At 40.5% G+C, this 20438-nt stretch overlaps 1 protein-coding gene across 1 annotated transcript in view; it reads left to right on the forward strand.

Annotated features, from left to right (window-relative positions):
- LOC120397007 (sodium channel protein type 5 subunit alpha-like) overlaps positions 1-20438 on the forward strand; it is a 325327-nt gene that overhangs the window by 152851 nt on the left and 152038 nt on the right. Inside the window, exons 13-16 of the mRNA XM_039522350.1 lie at positions 3692-3824; positions 11463-11701; positions 17397-17570; positions 19472-19828. Of these exons, the coding sequence (XP_039378284.1) occupies positions 3692-3824; positions 11463-11701; positions 17397-17570; positions 19472-19828 (903 nt within the window). The remainder of the gene's footprint in view (positions 1-3691; positions 3825-11462; positions 11702-17396; positions 17571-19471; positions 19829-20438) is intronic.

Here is a 20438-nt window from a genome sequence, read left to right on the forward strand (position 1 = left end):
GCAGTGTGAGTGCCATTGAAAATCAGCTCACGTGCCATAAATTGCCTACCCCTGAGTTAAATAATCCAGAATAATTTGAAGTGAGAGATTTATTTATGCTTTATAATTCTGCAGAGGGAATTAGAAGAGCAATTTCTTCTCTCTTATTCATTTTCATTTGTTGTTTCTTTTTACTTTGAAATTTGTTTCCGTAGTTCCTTTGCCAGGTTATTTCTTTTCCTTTTGTAATATTTTCTTTGACTTTTATGTATTTTATTATGTATGCCAAATTGGTGTGAATGGCTATGTAATTTTGTAAATGTTTTCTTTTTTAATAAAATGTTTTTATTTCTTTGATTTGTTGAGGGGTTTTTGAAGGGGGAAAAAGTAAAGCAAGCTAATTTATCTAAAATCTTTCTCTCTCTCTCTCTCTGTCGCTCTCTGTTCCCTTGCTCCATAAACCCCAGATAGCCTGATGACTTCTTATATTGTTCACATTTACAGGATTTTGTTTAAATAGGTTTTGATTACAATAACTTTTCCTTTATTATGATTTTGACTTTGATTATGATTCTGTCAGTAACTTGATGTACACTGATCAACTTTTTTTTTATAAAAGAAATTAATAACACGTTTTTTAAAAAGCAATTGCTGGTAGCCTGGTTTAGCCAATGATTGAAGTGGTGCTTTAAAATTCTTTATAGTAGTCTTCTCTGGTCTGCCAGTGGTTGATATTTCTAGCCACAGAACTTTGATGCTATATATTGTCAGTATTATGATTATTATTTTATGTGTAGTGGCACCTAATGGTCCCACCCCCACTGTTCTGGGCTTTGTACAAACATGTAACAAAAGGTCAATCTCTACTCTGAGGAGTACACAACATGCATGCAGTTCTGGTCACTTCAGCTGAAAAAAAAAAGAATAGGAAAAGATTCTAAGGAGGGCAACGAAAATGATTAGGGGTATGGAACAGCTTCCATAAGAGGAGAGATTAAAAAGGCTGGGATGGCTCATCTTAGAAAAGAGACAACTAAGAATGGGGTATGATAGAGGTCTATAAAATCATGACTGGTATGGAGAAATTTGTTAAGAAAGTGTTATTTACCTCTTCACATAACACAAGAACTAAGGATCACCTGATGAAATGAATAGGCAGAAGGTTTCAAATAGACAAAAGGAAGTACTTCTTCAGTCAGTGCACAGTCAACCTGTGGAACTTGTTGCTGGGGGTGTTGTAAAGGCCAAAATTATAACAGGGTTCAGAAAAGATTTAGATAAGTTCATGGAAGACACATCCATCAATGGCTATTAGGTAAGTTCATGGAGGATAGGTCCACCAATGGCTATTAACCAAGATGGTCAGAGTTGCAACCCCACGTCCCTGAATCTCCAAATGTGAAAAGCTGGGACTGAATGATAAGGGATTGATCCCCTCAAAATTTCCCTGTTCTGTTCATTCCCTCTGAAGCATCTAGCACTGGCTACTGTCGAAAGGCAGGATACTGGGCTAGATGGACCATTGGTCTGACCCATGATGGCCGTTCTTATGCTCTGAAGAGCTCACAGGCCAGACCAGAAGACCAGTTTGCAGGGTTTTTGTTTTTTTCCAAAATGTCACCACTGACACCGAATTAGTTTTCTTGCACAGTCCCGTCTTTGGTGGAGAAGTCACCTCTAAGGGCGATCCTGGGGTACCTAGGGCCAGTGGGAGTTCCTGGTAGTGCATGGCTCCAATGATGCACTGTCAGTGAGTGTGGCCAGAAATTCCCTGGACACAGAGATGGTGCAGAACCACAAGGCTTCCAGGTTGATGATCAAGGCCTCCTCATGGTCACTGCAGATCCAGAAGGATCCTCATTCCTCATGGTCACTGCAGATCCAGAAGGTTCCACGGGGCTTGTGGGTGGATCTAGTAGCTCATTCCTCTGCAGGGAGGGACAAAAGCAGCCAGCTTTTCTCCCCTATAAAGCTTTGTCAGGGAAACCTAGTGGAGATTTTCTCTCCCTCACCCTCCCATGAGTTTTACTGTAAAACATCCCCTGGACCCATCGGGCCTAGAGGTCTGCATGGGCCTAATTTGGGGCCCAAACGAGAACTGGGCACAACTGACCTGACCCAAGTCTGGGAGGGTTGAGTGGTTTTCCGACCCAACCCTTGCCCCCAAAACAGAGTCAGTGACAACGATGCCTCCTACCCATGTGTTCAGCTCTCCTCCAGCCTGTGAGGTCAGCGTGGCAGTGACTGTGTGCCCTGGTCTTGCTGTCCACCACCCCTTGCTGTGCTGTGTGTCCTGTGGAGTGAAAGATGCCGCAGCTCCTCTGCATGCTGTGCTGCATGCACAGGCAGCGGGGTGGTGGTGGCCAGCAAGAGTAGGGCATAGATCTGCTGCCGTACCGACCCCACAGGGAGGAGACCCAACCCCAGCCTGAGAGGATCTGGTTGTTTTCCCACATGACCCAGACCCAACACTTGTAGTCAGGTGCCATTGGATTCAGGTCAGGTTGCAGGGTTCTCATCTGGCCTCCATTACTGTAGCATCTGAGCAGCTCACAGTTTTTAATCTGTTTATCCCTATCATACCCTTGTGAGGGAGGGAAGTATTATCATCTCCCCTTTACTGATGGGGAACTGAGCCACATGGAGGCTAAGTGACTTGTTCAAGTCACACAAGGAGGTCTGTGGTGGAGCAGGGAATTTAACCTCCATCTCCCAAGTCTGAGCACTGGATCCACTGTCCTTTACTTCTGTGGGAACATTGGCATAAGTAAAGCAAGCAGGCTTTGTCTCTGTATGAAGTTGTAGCTCGTACTAAAAGAATTCTTACTGTTTGCATTCTTGTAAGTGTGACAGTATTAGGTCTCATCTTAGATACCACATGTGCATGAGAATATCCTATCCTGTTGCCTGGCTCAGTATTGCCAACCCAAACCTTGAAAATCATGAGATTGGCTTAAAAAATCATGTTTTTAAAAAATTATAAATTTGCAATTCTTTTACTTGCCTTCTGTGTTTTGAGCCTTTAGATTTTGTTTTTTCAAATGTTTCTCTGCAGCCACGAAGGCTAGAAACTTATATTTTTCTTTAAATGGAAGCTGAAATTCTCACAAAATCCCAGAACTCCAACAGCTGGAACACCAAATATCACGAGATTGGTGATAAATTCCTAAGAGTTGGCAACACTTCAGACCAAGAAAAGCCATGTGATGAAGAGGCACTTTTCACCCCTAGCATTTGCTTTGTTTGATATCAAAGGCCAATAACTGGAGCTTTTGTTCAAACCCCTTTTCCTTTCGTATCCATATAATTAAACAGTTAACACATTTCAGAAGTAATGTTATAATTATTGTAATCAAATAGAGTTTCTTTCACAAGCTAAGAGCCTACTGAGTTGATGTTTCTCTGATGTTAGAAATACCCTTCCTCCTCACTTGCGTATTTTTACATGTTCAGTCTGGATCAGTGCATCTAGATCAAGTGGCAAAATTTTCAAAAGAACTTGTCTGACTTTGATGCCTAAGTGATATTTTCAAAAGAGACTTAGTCCCAGATTTTTAAGGTTGCTCTGCTCAATGTTGCAATGCCAAAGTCCCATTTTCAAAATAAAAGAATCATGAAACATAGGCTCCTTGAGTTTAAAAATTCTACTCCATGTCTGCCCTGACTTCATCCTCTCTTGTGCCTTGCTGACCAAGAATGTCCCTTTAAACAGACCTCTCCATCTGATGAGGCAAGCAAGAAGCAGCTTTTGATGCCCCATCGCCTTTCAGTGGACCATTGTGACCAGCCATTTCAAAGACAACGAGCAGTGAGTGCAGTCAGTATCATTACCAGTGCCATGGAAGGTAAGACATTCCTTACTGATTTCTTAATTCAAACCCAAGTATATGTTGGTAGCAAAGATCATACTGTCATAAATTTCAATATCTGTTACTACAGAAAAAGTTGCTGTACTAGAGGTTAGTGTGATCATTATGCCACAAATATAATGCGCTGGATTGTAACCCTACAATCCAGCCTAAGAAGAGAGCAGCACATAGGTGCACTGCCCTGAAAACAGGGCTGGAACTCGGACTGTGAGTCACAGGTTAGTTCCTGCTTCCGCCTTGCTTCAGGGGGAAGTAATCTGCAGGAGCTCTACTGACTAAAATTACTGCCTACTCTACCCCAGTTCTGGTGCATGGGCCAGTGCATGGACAAGGTGGAGTCAAGATTCTGCCCTCCATGCAAGCTCCAATGATATGAGCAGCCCATACAGGCGTGTAAATCAGGTTCCTACATCCAGCACTCCAAAGTGCATCAAATTTAAGTATATACAGGAAAAAGAGTAAATGACATACACTTTTTTTTTGTAAATAACAATCAAGATGAGATATTCAAAAATCTTCTCATTGCCAGTCAAGTGAACTTCATTGCAGGTGCAACTTGCATTAAATGTGTTTCCAAAAAACAAAACCAATTTCAATCTTTTCTAGAATTTTTCCTAAAAGCAAAAATCGTTTTCTGAAAATAGCAGAGTAGGTGAAAATGGTAAATTTTCATCTGCATCAAGTTCATGATGTTGGACCATCCCAACTACTAAAATGTTAGTTCAGTGGCAGAGATAGCAAAATCCCCACCGCAAGATTTGGATCAAATGTATCATTATTTTCAAAATACTAGTATTTGTCCACGAATATTTACAAGACAAAAATACTATTTTTCCCAACTCTAAATGGGAGACACATGTAGTATATAAATAAAGTGAAAATTGCTGTTATTTATTTAAGGTATCCTTATTATTTGTTTTTATTTAAGGATCTTTAAAAGGTTCTAGAACAATATTAGTGTATCAGATCGCATATACTATCAACTCGTTTCTGACTGCATCCTTAGTCATTATTCACTTGAGGGGGAGGTTATTTCATCCCTCCTTCAAAATTTTACATTGGCAACAACTGTTATGCTTCAAAATGATGGCCATAACTGAGAGAGTTCCAAATATTTCTTATAAAGAAATGGTAACAGGCACTACTGTATGGAACAGTACATGTAATCCACTATACAGTCACCAGTCTCCTATAAGTAGACACAATTGCTGGGTCCCACTTGCTTCCAGGCTACCTGTGTCTGGACAGAGTCTAGGCACAATTTCTTGCTCTTGTTAAGGATTTTTCAATTGTGTGGTTTAATTGGGTCTTTGCTCTTGGGACATTGGGTTCTGTTTTCAGTTTATAAATACAGATTATATTTCTGTCCTGTATATGCATCCAGATCATAGAATGGACAAATATTTATATACCTAATTAAATAAATAAAAGTGGCCTCTAAAACTAAGCACACATCAGCTGGCATGCACAAAAGCAGCAGTTGTGCATAAAAACTAGTATTTGCATGCTCAAAATGGGTAATTAGAGGCGGGATTACCCAGTCTGTATGCACAAATACGAGTTTGCACTTGCAAATTTGGATTTTGCTCACACAAAAATTTATTCACATGTTTTCAAGCCTGTTTTTAGTTGCCATTTTTTATACTATTGTGCTATATAAACTTGGTATATCTCACCTCAGTCAAAGCCATAATCTGCTTAATCTGGGCCATTGGCACTTATCCCACATAAGAAGGCATCAGTTTTCAGACTAATCCACTTTAAAATAGATTATAATTATGTTTCATGAATACAGCAAGCTTTATACATCTCACTTGGTACTCAGTGAGGATGCCATTGATGATTGTGGCCCTGAAATGGTAATAGACTCCTTATGGAGCCTCATTGAAGTCACATGTGGGTACACCTACAATGATCCAGCTGCAGGATCGGTACCTAGTCACAGTTTGGGTTCTGTTGTGTATTGCATACATCCCAAAATTAGGGAGAGCTTGGATCCAGTATTTTGTTTATAAACACAGGGACATTTTTGGAAATTCAGATCCAGTTCTGAGTTTAGTTTTCAAACTACCCCCCTCCCCCACCACCACCACCACAAAAATCAGAATATTTATTAGGTGACTTGGTGAGAGCTCTGATAAAGATAAGTGATTGTCAAGTAAACAAACTTTCTACAACAGCCATTTGTGTAATATTTATTGTGGACAAGCTTTTTTCTGGGCTTCAGATTCATGATTCTATCTGAATAAAATCTATTTGAATAGAATCTCATAATATTTTTCAGAACAGCTCTTTTATCACCAGTGTAGAAATGAAAACTCTTTCCTCGAAACACAGAAAGACAGTGGAAAGTAATTAAATTTCTGGTCTACAAATCATAAACAATGACAATGAACAGCCGTCCCCCCTCCCCACCACTTCTTCGGTTCAACAGCATTCAGTGTATCGTGGCTACTGTTTCATAGTAACTGATACATTGTTATTAACAGAAATGCTTTTTCAAAACACATCCTTCCACAAAAGGATTCACCGACAAGTCTTGGAATACGTATCAAAGAGGTCTGTGTTCAGAAACAGTTTGTGTTATACAGCTGTGTTACAAATCTTTTTTGCAAGCAACTTTGATGTGTAGGCCGATGAGCCCTAGCTGATATAGCACAGAGGGACTCACCATGTGTAATTTAACAGATATTGAGAGTTCCCGGAGTTTTGTTGCTAAACAAAATCTGAATGTTTGTAGGCTGAGCTGGCCAGGCTGGAGTAGAGGCCATGACAGATCATTCGGTAGGCGTGGGAGCCTGAACTAAGTATATCACTGCAGTACTGGTCATGGAGAAGGGAGGTGAGCGGGCTTATCTGCACTTGCTCCTCTTTCCATGGCAGCCAGCATCTATTCATATGCCCTGGCACCACCAGCACCAGGTGTCGTGTAGAAGTGGCTTTTAAACCCCCCAGAGCCTGTCCAGGGGAATACAAACTTCCTGTGGCTAAAGGCCAGTTACTGTGGGCTAAGGTTTCTCCCAGGTGAAAGGTACAGGCCACAGGCAGGAGAGAGGAGCAGACAATGAGCCCAGATAACTCGTGTAATAACTTGAGTGTTGCCCCTAACTCAAGTACCATCCATATAGAAAAAATATTAACCTGAGTGTCATGGTGCTTTTAACCCCAGTTAGCCTATACTCCCAGAGGGACCAGCCAGAGCTGGAGTCAGCACAACTCATCAGCTGCTAACACGATCACTCTGTGCAGCAAAGGGCCATTGGCTCAACATCAAAAATCCACTAGCTGAAGATCTGGTCTAATGAGTTAAATAGTTTGGCAAAAAAAACCCACCTTCCTCTCTGTCAGCTGCACGTGTTTCATTCCATTTACTCTTATGATCTCATCATATCACTAGTTCTCCACTGAGTCCTACAAGCTAGAAAGGACTTGAATTTCTAATTTAAAAAAACTAAACAGGAACAAAACCACAAACAAAACCAATGTTCTGTGTGTTCTTTATACACCAGAAGGAAGCAAAAAAAAAAGGGCATGGGTCCAATTTTATTTTTCCCTTTGCAGTTCACCCTTAACAAAGGCTGTCATAGCTGCCATGGGTTTCAGAAATTAATGTAGGTAAGAAATAGTCATACAGCTGACATGGTGTTTATCATATTAAGCCATGGTGCCAAAATCAATAAATCTGTAAGAAGCTAGATCAGTTAGAAAAAGTTGCATTAAATTAATTAGCTGGTATGCTCTAATGTTTGATGCCTACCTATAGGCATCCACTATTGCTCTTAAATTATTTTGACAAATGATGGTCACTCTTCCTGGGATATAGTAGATAGTAAATACTATCTGTATTTTTGTTTTATTAGAACAGGAGTGCTAGCAACAGGCCTGGAAAATTTCTGTATCTGAACTTTTAGTAAAATTGGTTGGGATGTTTGAATACCAGGAAAGTTTTTTTTTTAAATCCCATCCCTGCTTAAAGATGATCCTTGTGTCTATTTTTAAGTGTTCTGGTGCTGAAGAGACTGAAGTAGAAACTTAAAATTTGCCAGGGGGATAGTCCTCTTTGAGGAGAAGTGTCTTTGCGTATTCCAGGAAAATTGGTTTGATTTGACTGAGTAGTAAGTTTTATGATAGCAGCCCCATTAACAACAGTCTGCCAACTGGATAACTGATACTTTTGATGTGGAGGCCAAATTGAAAAATCAGGGGAAAAAATTGTTTCAGGTGGACTGAAAATGGAAATGTTTTTAATTGTTCAGCAAAATTGAAAAGTAAAAAAATAAAATAAATAAAGTCAAATACAATGTTTTGTTTCAATACTGAGGTTTTTTAAACATTTTAATTTTTTTCAATAAAAATGAAGTACATTTTGAAATGAAACATCTTTCTGAAACAAAAAGTTTAAATGTTTCATTTCACAAAATTCCAAAACAAACCAATTCAACATTTCTTTGTTGCTGTTGGGTTTTTTTCGAATTGAAATAATTTGCCAAAGTGGACCTGAATTCACAAATCATTTTTGTGGACCCAAATCTGCCTTTTTCAGTGAATAAATGATTTGCATAAAAATTTCACTCAGCTCTAGTTACAAAAGATTGTAGGCTTCAGTGCACATACGTACATAACCAATGCAGTTTGTGTACTCAATTCAGTTCCTTTTGAAATCAATGGGAATTTTTCCTTTGGCTTTATTGGATATTAGACTGGGTCCTGAGCATTTTAAAATATAGTCCGCATTTGCACATTGAGATCAATTGTGTCTAACTTTAGCACATGAGTAGTTCTAAAAAGCTAGCTTTAAGTGTGTCGTTTTTATTGTGCAAAGGAGGTGGAACTTGAATGGGGTGCTTTTACAATCAGTTCCTTGATTCAGCAAGGGACTTAAGTGCATATTTAACTTTAACTACTTGATTAGTGGAACTGCTTCAGCAAGTGATTTAAGCATATACCCTAACCCGTGCTCAAGTACCATGCTGAATCAGGGCCAGCATGAGAAAGGTCTCCATTGCAGTTCCACCCAATTCCTTGCATAGTAAAAATGGCCATCGACTGATACAAGACTCTGTAGGAGCTTGGGCATATGAACCCTTTATTCCATCAGCACAGACATTGTTCTACATAACTGAAAATGTTATGTGACTGAAAGGGAACGTAGGGTAATATCCCACAGCCTCCTCGCCTTTGGGACAGCGGTCTTCATTCCAGACACAGAAAGGGCCTATGTACAAAGTATATAATCTGGCCTGCGGGATGCAGACAGAAAACTCAAACTCACGGGTGAAATCCTGGCCCCATTAAAGACCCAGTGACTTCAGTGATTTCATCCTATATTTTTAAAAGTTTGCTAATAGAATCCTAATATGTGATACTGTAGTTTTGTTGCCCAGTGAAGAGCATAGAGGCTGCTGGCTGTTTATAAACAGATTGTAATTGGTTGACTGAAGTTGTTCTTTATCATTCAGAGTTCTAATTATATAGACCAAAACCTTTAACCAGCATTCCATGTCCATAAAGGAACCAGAAAAGAGGAACATTAAATAATTCTGTTAATAATAATCATTAAGAAGATAACTGGCTTCTTTTATTTGTTTCACTGGTCTATGCAAATTATGCTTGAGAGGCCATTTTAATTATTTCCTGTTCAATTAAAATGGATGAAATATGACGAAAATCAGAGAAAATAGGGATCTCAGGTACTGTTTTCAAAAGCAGCTAAGTGACCTAGGAGCCTAAGTACTATTTTCAAAAGTGACTTAGGCACCTATGTTCTATTGACTTTTAATGAGACTTCGCCCAGGTCTACACTATCAACTTATGTCAGTATAACTATGTTGCTCAGGGGTGTGGAAAATCCATTGCTACACTGCAAAATTATGTCGACCTAACATATGTCGGCATGCAGCCAGCGCAGTTACTAAATCGCTAAACCTGGGTCCTTGTGTTGGCAGTGCTCATACTCACCAGGAGCGCTTTTATCGATTATATTGTCAGTGTGGGGCATTATGGATTGGGTCCTGAAAGCCAGTAACAGTCGACGTAAGCAACACAGTGACTACACTGACATCGCGTCAACCTAATGACATCCACCATGACTCTACGCCACTCAGTGGTGTTACTAAATCGATGAAGAAAGGCACTTATATCAGCAGTAGCCAAATTTATGTAGTGACACTTTCACAGCTAGGTTAATGTAAGGCAGCTTACACCGACCTAACTGTGTAATGTAGACCAGGGCGTAATTATATTGACCTAACCTCCAGTGTAGACAGTGCTAGGGTTTGCTGTCCATTGTGGAGGACCTACACCAACAGGAGAAGCTCTCCCATCAGCCTACATAGCATCTTCACTAAGCACTACAGCAGGACAGCTGCACTGCTGTAAGTATAGACAAGCTCTCAAGCTCCTAAGTGCCTAAGTCACTTCTGATAATATGATTTAGGCAATTTAAAAAATGGTTAGCTTACATTTCAGTTCTGTGAGGTAAATTTAAATCAGCCAGATACCGTGTTCTCTTTCCCCCACATTCTAGGCTATCACCGTGAAATGGGAAGTAAATCTGATCTTTCATATTAAACTAGATTTGTGTTACTATTGTAATTTTATTGTTTCCTACTGTTACTCTTGAGACGTTATAGCGGGGTCAGCAGCCTTTGGCATGTGTCCCATCAGGGTAATCCGCTGGTGGGCCATGAGACATTTTATTTACGTTGACCATCCACAGGCACAGTCTCCCCCGTTGACCATCCACAGGCACATTCCCGGCCAACAGGAGCTGCGGGAAGCGGCAGGTTGCGGGGAAGTGCATTATAGGCTTTGAGGATTACGTCAACACTGTGCTCAGTCCTATGCAATATGTAAAAAATAAAGACAATCCATGTTCTCAAAGAGTTTATATTTTACCAGGTTGTTGGGGTAGGACTATTTGTCTATTAAAAAGCAGATCAATCATAGAATCATAGACTTTAAGGTCAGAAGGGACCATTATGATCATCTAATCTGACCTCCTGCACAACGCAGGCCACAGAATCTCACCCACCCACTCCTGTATCAAACCTATGTCTGAGCTATTGAAGTCTTCAAATCATGGTTTAAAGACTTCAAGGTGCAGAGAATCCTCCAGCAAGTGACCAGGCCCCATGCTGCAGAGGAAGGTGGAAAACCCCCAGGGCTTCTGCCAATCTGCCCTGGAGGAAAATTCCTTCTCGACCCCAAATATGGCGATCAGCTAAACCCTGAGCATGTGGGCAAGACTCACCAGCCAGGCACCCAGGAAAGAATTCTCTGTAGTAACTCAGATCCCATCCCATCTAACATCCCATCACAGGCCATTGGGCATATTTACCGCTAATAGTCAAAGATCAATTAATTGCCAAAATTAGGCTATCCCATCATACTTATCCATAAACTTATCAAGCTTAGTCTTGAAGCCAGATATGTCTTTTGCCCCCACTGCTCCCCTTGGAAGGCTGTTCCAGATCTTCACTCCTCTTGGTCATTCTTGGTCATTTAGATGGATGCTGGTGGGTTTTCTTCTGTGCTTTGATTCATTTAAAGTATTCTCTTGTCACATAATTCAGTATTATTTGATTATTACTTCACATTCTGCTTCTCACTTAGAGCTTGAGGAATCACAACAGCGATGTCCTCCATGCTGGAATCATTTTGCCGTTAAATTTCTCATTTGGGATTGCTGTCCATTGTGGTTGTTAATCAAGAAACATGTGAAGTTTGTGGTAATGGATCCATTTACTGACCTCACAATCACCCTTTGCATTGTGATGAATACTCTCTTCATGGCATTGGAGCATTACAAGATGACAAAGGAGTTTGATGACATGCTTTACATAGGCAATCTGGTAAGTGAATTTGAACCCAAAATTATATCTGGAGAGTTTACTTCTGCTCTTTCAAGTTCTGAAGGCTGAAAACTATGGAGCTAGAGGTCTTAGGAAGAACCCATTAGGTGTGCTGCCAGCACAACCTTGTACATGTCATGCCAAGCAAGGGTAGCTTGCTTTATTTGGTGGCCCTCCTGGCATTTGAAGAGAAATGAAGAAAGGATACGTATCTACTGTCACTAAGCAAGCATACTCTGCTGCTCATTAGTGGACTGTAAAGCGTCATTTCACTGCTGAGACCAATAGCTTTCCAGTGGGTAACTATTCTAGGAAGTGAAGGAAGAAAGATCTTTAAAAGTTTTTAAAAATCAATAATAAGGATGTATAGGTCACTGAATATTAGTGATTTTTTTAAGTTAAAGAATCCTATGGAAAAAATAAGCTAGTGCCCCAGTGGGGAAGTAGCCTTGAGTTATCACTTTTATAGTTATACTACAGCCAAGATTTTCAAGTGTCTAACAGAGTCATAAAGTTTAAGGCCAGACAGGACCACCAAATCATCTAGTCCAATCTCCTGTATGTCATAGGGCACCAAGACCACCCAGCACCTACACACTAAACACAACAGGTTTTCTCAGTCTTGGGCTTCCCAGCTTGAGACATCTACAGAGCTCTGATTTAAGATCATGCTGAACACCCACCTTCTGGAAATCAAGCTCTTTTAAGGGCTTTCAAGTTTGGCACTCAGAAATTGAGGCACTCAGAATCACTAAACCTTTGAAACTATTAGCCAATAATAAGACAGTATATTCTCCTACAGATTATCATCCAGAAAGAAGCACATACTGGATTTAAGGTTATTTTCATTTTTGTAAAAAAAAATTGGTACTAATCAAATATTGAAATACTTGAGAAAGTATATATGTGTCCATTCATACAATTCCACCAACATGGACTCCTGGAGCTGACAGGTACAAATAGACAGAAGCAACCATTAGGCTTCTCAGAGTAGTCCTTTTCTCTTGGAATCTGCTGACCACCAGATACGGAATTTTCCCTCACTACTTCTCTCCAGTCTGAAAACTGCACCAATTGACTTCCTCCAGAAGTGTCAACTACTCTACTAGGCAGATGGACCCATCACCAGATCTTAAGCTGTTCAGTCTTGAGAGATTTCCCTTTGTAGCTATGGTCAGTGAGGGGCTTCTGTCTTGCTCCAAGACCTGTGTTATTGCTCTTCATGGATAGCATCAGCTATACAAGGAGCTAAATAGCCCTTTAATTGAGCTGCATTGGCTCCCCTTAACAGCAGACCCATATTCAGGAATTTTGGTGCCTTATCTTATTCCCCACATGGACAAAATGGAGGTCTCCCAGCTCGTAGGGCTTCTCAGCATGTGATCAGGTGGCAATTCTGCAGCTGCCCACTCTGACACCCCAGGGCAAAGATGCTCATGTTCCCTGCTCTGCACTTGGCCTATCATCTTTTCCCCTTGCCTAGTGTGATGGGGCAGAGTGGCCCCGCACTGGTACAGCAGGGATTAACTCTTCCTTCCTAGCAGAGGAAGCCCCGCCCCGGAAGCTCTGCTGGGCATGCTCCAACTGGAGAACAGATATAAAAGCCTGCAGATCAGCTCAGTCTGGGCTGACCGCCGGAGGGGAAGGACGCATGCCGCTAGCTCCTGCAGAGAGAGGTCCTGCGAGCCAGGATCTGGGAGTCAGCCAAGCCGAGGCAATACCTGAGACCCTGTCGGAGGACACCACAAGAGAGAAACAGACTGGAGGACTCCCCGCCGCAGATGACCAAGTATTCGTGGTAGGAAGTGACCCAGGGGAACTCTAGAAACAAACGGCCTTAGAGCTGTATTGACGCTCGGCATGTTGTGGGCAGATCCTCGCCAAGTGAGTGGCAAGGGGAGCTTGCCACTACTAGGGCCCTGGGTTGGGGCTCGGTGGAGAGGGCAGTCCCGAGTCCCCCTACTCTCCCTCACCCCCGAACCATGAAGGGGGTTTATATGGACTCTGGCCACTAGGCTGCGCTACCCTGCTCATAAGGGGGTTTATATGGACTCCGACCACTAGGTTACACTACCGTGCCGGATGGAGTGATAGTAGGAAGGAAGGCCAAGAGGCCATCACTGACCACCCACAGTGAGGCAAACGTAAGGACTTCAGAGTGGTGAGGCGCCGGCACCCCATCCTACCCCTGCCACAAAGGGACGCTGGGGTGCCCGCTCTGCCACACCCAGTCTATAGGTAACTTTAGATTCCAGGAGCACCTGTGTGACTCCCCCACAATTCTGCCTGGCACTGTTTGGATTACCTATGTGTAACCACTCTGAGTAGAGGAGAAGACAGAGACAGGAAACAAAAGAAGTTGAAAAGCAGTTGACCTTATCTTGCTCCAAGTCTCTCAGTACTGCTGTGCTGGAGCCAATTCTCCTGTTTGTGGTAATGATGAAAAAATAAAACCAAGCAGGCATTCTTCTTGCAGTGCTGTTTGCAATGGGCTTCAGTGAAAGGACAGTTCTTCAGATGAAATATCAGTGGCTCAAGACCATCCTAGGCCCTTCCTCCTCAGTTTTATTAAACCCAAAATTAAATGGGTTATTAGCAGAGCTGGGCACAGAACGGTAATTCTGTCTCACCAAGGTTTTCAATAGCTCAACATTTGGTTTTGTTTCGATTTGGAATGAAAACCCCAAATTTCAAAGTTCTCCACAAAAGGGAATGGAGCCTCAGATCCGGGCTGGCTGGCTGGAGCTGTGAATATTGGAAGCTCTGGAGTTCCCAGCTTTCAGGCAGTTCACTTGGTGAGTTGCCCCAGAGCCATGGACCCTGGAAGCAGAGGCAATCTGCATAGCGGGCTGCCCCAAAGCCATGGACCCTGGGATCCCTAGAGCCCCGATGCCCTAAAGCCCTGGACTGGCAGTCCAACAGCTGGGATGCTGAGGAGCCAGACAGGTGAGCTGGCAGGAAACCTGGCAGGTTTTTGATGGAAGGTCTGTAGGAGCCCTGCCCGAGTTCCGCTGGAACATTGCTGAGATCAAACAGTCTCTTCAGAATGTTTCGATTTTGGCAAATCAGCAAATTCTGATAAAACAATGTTTCAACAGAATTTTTCCAACTGGTTCCAGTTATCAGCATGACTTTATGAAGAATTTCAGTCTGTCTCAAGTCTCCTTGCTGCAAGTTCCTAAAAGAGCAAAATCAGGATTCTCTTCTTCCTAGTCAAACTAAATAATGCTAGTAGTTCTCCGCTGCTTTCTGATAGAGTTTCCGCTATTGCTATCCCTCCTCAAGCAGGTAGGGTAGTATTAAATGGAGGGAAATAATAGGGAATAAAGGACCATTTGCTTTTTTTCTCTAAAGAAATCATGAAAGAAACAATAGAAAGAAAAGGAAACAAGTGTCCTTATCCTCTGAGAATAAGAAGGGAGAGTGCAACTCTTCATCTGGCACTTGTGAGAATCAGTCATGGAAGAGCTTCAGTTCTGATGATATTATTTGCATCATAAAATTATGCAACAAAGCTCTGGTTCTCTGACTCCCCAGGCTCATCATCTAAAGAAGATAATGTTTTTATCTGTATCAAGAAAAATAGCAGAATTATACTCACATCTCTGCATGCTTCATCTGACCAGGCTACCTACAGTGATGCCAGTTCTTCAACACCATAGAGCAATATTTTCTATATTTTTCATCCTTCCAAAGAAATCAAGAGGTTATCGATCTAAATGAGATTGGTTAGCAACATTACTAGTACTTACCATAATCATATACCATAACCAATACCAGTTTATGGCTCCACTCCTGAAGATAATGTCCAAGTAATCCCCTATCTGGATGATTAGTTAGTGAAAGCAGTTTTTTGTACAATCACAGCTAGCACTGAACAAGGTTCCAGTGATTTTGTGATACATTGCTGTTTGGAATTCACAACTAATACACAGAAGAGTCATTTCTGCCTTTAGAGATTCTGATTCCCTCAGAAGCTCTGATGTCTTATTAGCCCTAGAGTTTCCATCTCAAAAGATTATTGATTAAAAAGAAATTGTTCCTCCTGAGTCATCCCTCAGCAAGACAATTGCATGATGTGCTCAGCATGATATCATCAGTTTTTGAGTCATGATCCTGGGTACAACTTCACAAATATTGACTATGGTGTTTAATAGCCCCATGGAATTTTCACTCACTCGAATACTAAGTATCTCTAACCACAGTGACTCAGAAATTGTTAACTTGTTGGAAATCAGAGGTGAGTCTGTTTGGTGCAGTACCACTGCTGGAGACCAGCTGAGCTGAAGTAATTTAGCATGTTGGTCTTTTAAGAAGGATGTTTTGACCAGAGAAATTGTTTTGAACAGAGAATTTTTATCTTCCTTATCAGAAAGAGAAAGGTATTTTAGATATGGAAACATATAAAATTGCTATATGGAAGTCTGTCTACCTGTTGATTCGTTCCCCAAGCATTATAGAGTAAATGTTGCAGCTTCCTCAAATGCAGGTTTGGCCATTTGTTCCTTAGCATTGCCATTTTATAATTCTATATGATTCTCCCTTATCTCATTTGGTTTTCCTAATTGTTACTTAGAGCCCATTAATCTGTCTTGCTGGAGCACTATTGCAGAAACTTAGTTTATAGGTTAGACAGAATTTCCTCCTGTGTGAACATTACTGATAAACTTAAGTCCATAACATATACATATCTTCTGATCTCCAGTGTGCATTGACATAGGCTGTTGTATCATGGAAAATCAGCTGCTGCAATATGCAAATGCAGTAGATGATTTTTCAAGACACACAGTTGTGTGCACCTTTCACCAGAGGGTTAGACTCAAAATAAAACAGTATGTGAAAAACTGTGTGTCTACATACTACCTTCTCTTCTAAGCCAACTATTTACAACCTTGTACTTACGTATTTAAATCAGTTCTGAAGGTATTTTTAAAAGCATTTGGCATTTTCACAGTTTGTGAGTAGGGGTTCAAATAAGATACCTCCTTTAAAATCTGGTTTGCTATCAACAAACAGGCTCCCCTCCATAAATATGTGTATATTTTACAGAAAAAATGTTCAGATTAAAAAAGTTTCCCAGTGTAATATTTGAACGAGGTTATAAATAAACAAAGTGTTCTCAAGGCACTTTCAAAAGCAAATTGCCGTGTCTATTTTTAAAAGAATAATAAGACTCAAATTAGAGTCCCTAATCTCCATCACTGCCAGCAGTAACCTGAAAGTGCGAGGACTATGCTGCATGGGATTCGTGCAATAACAGAAACAAAAGGGCTAACTCTACAGGTATGCTGGAAACCAAAAGTACCTCTTTAACTGTGTCATGCAATCACTCTCACCTCCCCACTGAAATTGACGGACTTAAGCTTTTTAAAAAGCACCTTTATTCTCTCACCTTATTATTGATATCTGTTTGTATGATGGAGGGAGCTGAAAATTAGTGTCTTAATTCAAAGGCATAGCTCATTCCCTCCTGTTGTTTGTTGACAGCAATACTAATATTGTAAAAGGATCAGACAAGCCCAGAATATTGATAATACTGACAATAAGTACTGACAGTACATTAGAGATGAAAGAAGAAAGGTTTGCTGGAAAAATGTTGTTGTCTCTGTATTTTAATGCAACCTATCGGTAGGAAATCATTCATGACAGGAGATGTGTTTACAGACTGATTTCACTTCCTCTTTCCTTTCCACAGGTCTTCACTGGGATTTTTACAGCAGAAATGATCTTCAAAATAATTGCCTTAGATCCCTACTACTATTTTCAGCAGGGCTGGAATATTTTTGACAGTATAATTGTTATCCTAAGCCTAATGGAACTGGGTTTATCCAGCATGGGAAATCTGTCTGTTTTACGCTCATTCAGATTGGTAATGTTTCCTTATTCTCTTTTGCAAAACATAACCCCTTTCAAGAATTTATTAAATCCTCTTAAATTTACATTAATTAAAAAGGAAATTAAATTTTACAAATTAGTGAATGCCTGTAGTGACACTAATTATAGACTATGGGCCAAATGGAATTACTCCAGATTTACAACAGAGTAAATGAGAACAGAATTTGACTCTGTCTAGCTGTGTCAGTTACTTGTGACATATTTAAACTGAGTTAATAGAAAAGTCGGTAGATAATTAATGAACTGTGAAGCTCAAGAACTAGTAAGATGTTTCTTTACAGGTTTTTTATTCCTTAAATACATCATAAACATGCCACTGCAAAAGTGGATAGCCCTGCATTAATCACAAACTGATTTTTTCCCCCAGAACCTATCACCAAAACACAGAACCTGTCTTTCAGTGAAAATCCTTCACTGTCAATCCCTTTAAATGTGAAGGGGGGTGATACTCCATTAATGGGAGAATCTGTTGATGTATTGGAACAGAAAAGTAGTTTTCTTGCCAGCCTGATGCTTGTGTCGCATTCATGTACCAAGATGTCTGTGCTAATCATTCTGCCCATTATGTTGCTTCACAAGTTTTGCAAGACCATGAAAACAAACTTCTCTTTTCAAGAAGACTTAACTGCCCTAACTTTACCATCTATAAATATTTGCTCCCTGAAAATTGCAAAAGTATGGCCTGATGTTGCCAGTGGCTGAATGCCTCCTGCAAACCCTCTTCAGTAGGGATTAAATTAACCCCTGTGCAGAGAGCCAGTATAAGGCCTAGGCACCATTAAATCCTCAAAATAGGTCTTAAGTGGGATTTAGGTGATTTATAGGCCTTATGGTCCTAGAGTTGCCAATTTTGGTTGGATGTATTCCTGGAGAATTCATCACATGACATAATCTTTAATTAAAGATTAATCTTTAATTCTTGAAGACTCCAGGCCAATCCTGGAGAGTTGGCAACCCTATATGGTCCTCTGCACAGAGGCGAATCTCTGGGATTGCAAGGTAGCATCTTGCTAAGGCCTACTCGGGAACAAACAGGAGTTGCACCCCCCCTTTGTGGGATTGGGCCCTTAAAAGTCCAGGCAGCTTGTTTAAAGTTATCTTTTTTAAGACACAGGAACATAAAAGGTAGTGGTAAGGACTGAGACTATGTTCTCTCTCCCTGCTTTCACAACTACCTCTGCCCCTAACATTTAGTGGCAAGGAATTGGTCACATAGGACAGTGGTTCTCAACCAGAGGTACCTGTACCCCAAGGAGTACGCAGAAGTCTTCCAGGGGGTACATCAGCTTATCTAGATATTTGCCTAGTTTTACAACAGACAATATAAAAAGCATTAGCAAAGTCAGTACAAACTAAAATTTTATACAAAATGATTTGTTTATACTGCTCTAAATACTAGACACTGAAATGTAAGTACAATATTGATATTCCAGTTGATTTATTTTATAGTTATATGATATGGATGAGAAAATAAGCAGTTTCTCAGCGGTAGTGTGCTGTGACACTTCTGTATTTTTATGTCTGATGTTGTAAACAAGTAGTTTTTTAAGTGAGGTGAAACTTGGCGTATGCAAGACAAATCCGACTCCTGAAAGGGGTACAGTAGTCTGGAAAGGTGGACACACCTATCTAATCCTAATGCTGAATAGCATATTTTCTGAAAAAATTCATTGCCTGTCATGTGAGAAGCACAAATTGTACTGTAATAAGTATGGCTATCGTGAGTCTAACAAAACTGCTGCTAAAATCACTCTGTACTGCACATTGTTTCCTAGTATTAAAAATATTTAATATTTGTACCCATTTTTTTAACAATTCAGTACCAGAAATGTCTGTTGTTCTATTAACTGACACTGTTTTATGTTTTGTTCACAGCTGAGAGTCTTCAAATTGGCAAAGTCCTGGCCAACCTTAAATACTCTCATTAAAATCATTGGTAACTCAGTGGGTGCCCTGGGTAACCTCACCCTGGTTCTGGCGATCATCGTCTTTATTTTCGCTGTGGTAGGAATGCAGCTTTTTGGAAAAGACTACTTACAAAAAGTCAGCAAGATAAGCACTAATAACAGTTTGCCCCGCTGGCACATGAACGATTTCTTCCATTCGTTCCTTATAATATTCCGAATTCTCTGTGGAGAATGGATTGAAACCATGTGGGATTGTATGGAAGTAGCTGGGCAACCATTGTGCCTTCTCGTGTTCTTGCTGGTCATGGTGATAGGAAACCTAGTGGTGAGTTTTCATGATTGTTTTTTCCTATTTCTATTGTTTTTATGCCAATGTACTCCCTTTTCTCTCAAGACGTTGCAGATCTCCCATGATGCACAGGTATTATTTCATATCTGTTACTTTCTGGAAAATTGTCTACTTTCTTTTTCACCCAAAGAACTCTTTTTCATATCTCAAGGACAAAAACTGCAGAATTGCTTTACTGATTTTGAAAAACATTGGGCATTAATTCTCAGAGGAACATAAAGGTTTTCAGTAGAAAAAAGGAACTTGAATTGATGATAATGATTCCTTTTACTTAAGTTCCACTAAAGGCTTGTGTGTTTTAGTCAGATGTAAGTGATTCATGGGCCATGTGCTGTATACAAGAGTGAATTCACTTTGTCTCCATACCAGAAGCTATTTTTAGTTCAGTTCATTCTTGGACAAGAACATACAAACCTTACAGCTAACATTGTGTCTTTGCACTGTCTTTGAATGTGTGTAGCCTGCTTGGTCTATGGAGTTTAGGTTATGTTTACTGTAAAGTCGCTTCCTTGTTTGTTTTCTAGTAGAATATCCCATAAGTAAAGAATGAGTTACATAAGCTCTGAACCTATTAAGGCTGAATCTT

The sequence above is a fragment of the Mauremys reevesii genome, linkage group 2, assembly GCF_016161935.1.
Source record: "Mauremys reevesii isolate NIE-2019 linkage group 2, ASM1616193v1, whole genome shotgun sequence".
Classification (NCBI taxonomy): domain Eukaryota; kingdom Metazoa; phylum Chordata; order Testudines; family Geoemydidae; genus Mauremys; species Mauremys reevesii.